The 2,196-nt window shown below is 37.5% G+C and overlaps 2 protein-coding genes across 4 annotated transcripts in view; both read left to right on the forward strand.

The window, feature by feature from the left end:
• LOC137989640 (trace amine-associated receptor 7e-like) overlaps window positions 1–1,005 on the forward strand; it is a 1,181-nt gene extending 176 nt beyond the window's left edge. The window contains exon 1 of the mRNA XM_068835377.1: window positions 1–1,005. This exon is cut by the window's left edge and continues 176 nt beyond it. Coding sequence (XP_068691478.1) covers window positions 1–788 — 788 coding nt within the window. The 3' untranslated portion in view covers window positions 789–1,005.
• LOC137992485 (patatin-like phospholipase domain-containing protein 7) overlaps window positions 1–2,196 on the forward strand; it is a 94,475-nt gene that overhangs the window by 50,959 nt on the left and 41,320 nt on the right. The window lies entirely within an intron of this gene.

The following is a 2,196-nucleotide window of genomic DNA, read 5'->3' on the forward strand; positions in this document are numbered from 1 at the left end:
CTCTGGCGGATCTCTTGGTCGGATTGGTCATCGATCCGATGTGGGTTATACGCTGTATTTTAGCCCCTCGACCGTATGATCATCCCCTTAAAATAGCCATCGATTTACTTTGGATTCAAACCAGTGTGACAACAACTTTTAGCCTTTGTGTGGTGAGTTTGGATAGATACATCGCAGTTCGATCTGCTGCTCTTTACAATCAAATTATGACACACGAACGATGTTACGCAGCAGTTACTTTTGTCTGGATTGCTTCATTCGCGTTTGGTTTGTCGCGCGTGTTCGTTAAAGACCCTGCCACTTTTCCGAAATTGTGGATGAGTGTCGCGATCACAACAATTCTCCTGCCTATGGTTTTAATCACTTTCTGTTACATTCGCATTTTCGTTCTTGCGAGGAAACAATCCAGGAGTATTTCAATGCAAATCTCTCATCTCGAAACATTTCCGCTTGTTGCCGAGGCAGTTCGAAACCGGAAAACTGCCAAAACAGTGGGTCTGGTCATAGGTCTCTTTTTGATATCCTGGTCTCCCAGCTTGGTGACATCTTTCATTCACTTTACAGCGAAAGGCATCTGCACGAAGATAAACATGCGTTTAGTTTGGCTTTGGGTTGAGCTGCTAGCGTTCGCATCTTCTGGAGTGAACCCGTGGCTGTACTCAATGAGAAACAACGAGTTCAGAAACGAGATGATGCGCGTTTTCGGGCTAAGACGCTTCTTATCCCGACGGATGGCTGTGCGCGTAAGGCCGAGAGCTTTTACTTTATCGACTAGCGCTAACGTATGAATTTGACAAGTTCTTGACATTAAGGAAAGCTGAAGGTTTTGATCGTGGTTTGTGTAGTTCCAAAGAAGAAAAGAAAAAACGTTTGACAACTTAAAGCCCCGCCAACGTTCCAATGGTGTCGACTAACATTCATCGAACAAAAAAATATTAACGTCAACCAACTCGAAATGCAGAGCTTCCCAACTTGCTGACGGAAGCTGTGGGTGTTTAAAATGGATTTACTCCGGGGACCTACTTAAAAATTCCTAGTCATTTTTTTAAATTCATGTATTACCGAGTTAGCTTTCTAACAGTTGCTGTTGAGGATCAGCTGACAAACTCTGTGAATTTTATCTTACAAGTCTTCCTCTGCTGGCGATTACTGTTTCAATCTCGCTCCGATCGTGTTCAATCGCAATAAAAACTGGAATGAAAACTGTGTAAATACATTGTTTGAACAGCATCCCAAATATAAATAAACAATGCAAAATGCAAAATGTCTTTTTTTCCGGTTCTCTTTTTTTTTCATTTCTTGAATTGGTCTTGATTGGTCAAAGATTTGTTGATATGATTCGAAGCTTTGTGACAATTGAACCTGTATAATAATGCTTTCACCAATCGAAGTCTCAGACGCCGACACTTGAAGCGAAGGAAACCCTTCATCTTCTTCTTTGAAATGGAGTCTAAGGAACGCTATTACTTAATAAAATATTTTTCTTCTACTCATAATCAAGTTGAATGTCAAAACAATAATAAGCTCTAGGAATTGCTTTGAGGAAGGCAATGAAGTGAACTTGTCAAAGGTCTACAGGGGGCATTCTTTGTTTTGTATTTTTGCATCATTTGTATCGACCCGCCGTTTTTATATCTTTCAGCTTAGAAATAAGCACTGAAGTGAAGATTTAGCTATCTCTCAAATTTGAAGCCGATGTATCAGAGGGCCTTTTGCAGTTTCTGAGTAGAAATTTCTTCATGTTAGTTCGACCTGCAATAAGATCTGCAAAACAACTGGTGATAGAGTTTTCTCTGTGGCCGCCCCAGCGCTTTGGAATACTTAACCACCTTCCCTTAGGACAGAGGACAATATCAACATCTTTAAGAGAGAACTGAAAACTTATCTAGGCCTATTTCTCTTAAATTTGACATATATTTTTATAGACGTTATTATTATATTTTTTCTGCTTTTTCCTTTAATATATATGATATAAATAATGTAATCTCTATGCATATTTTTACCATAAAATATTTAGCTTAGATTTACATAGTATATTTTATATTTATATTTAGATTGTAGTTGTAAAGCGCACTTACATCAGATGATTGTAACGCATTTTGCGCCAATAAGCATTAAATTAATTATTATTATTATTATATATTGTTATTATTATTATTGTTATTATATTATATTATTATTATATATTATTATTAT

Source organism: Montipora foliosa, chromosome 2, assembly GCF_036669935.1.
Source record: "Montipora foliosa isolate CH-2021 chromosome 2, ASM3666993v2, whole genome shotgun sequence".
Classification (NCBI taxonomy): Eukaryota; Metazoa; Cnidaria; class Anthozoa; order Scleractinia; family Acroporidae; genus Montipora; species Montipora foliosa.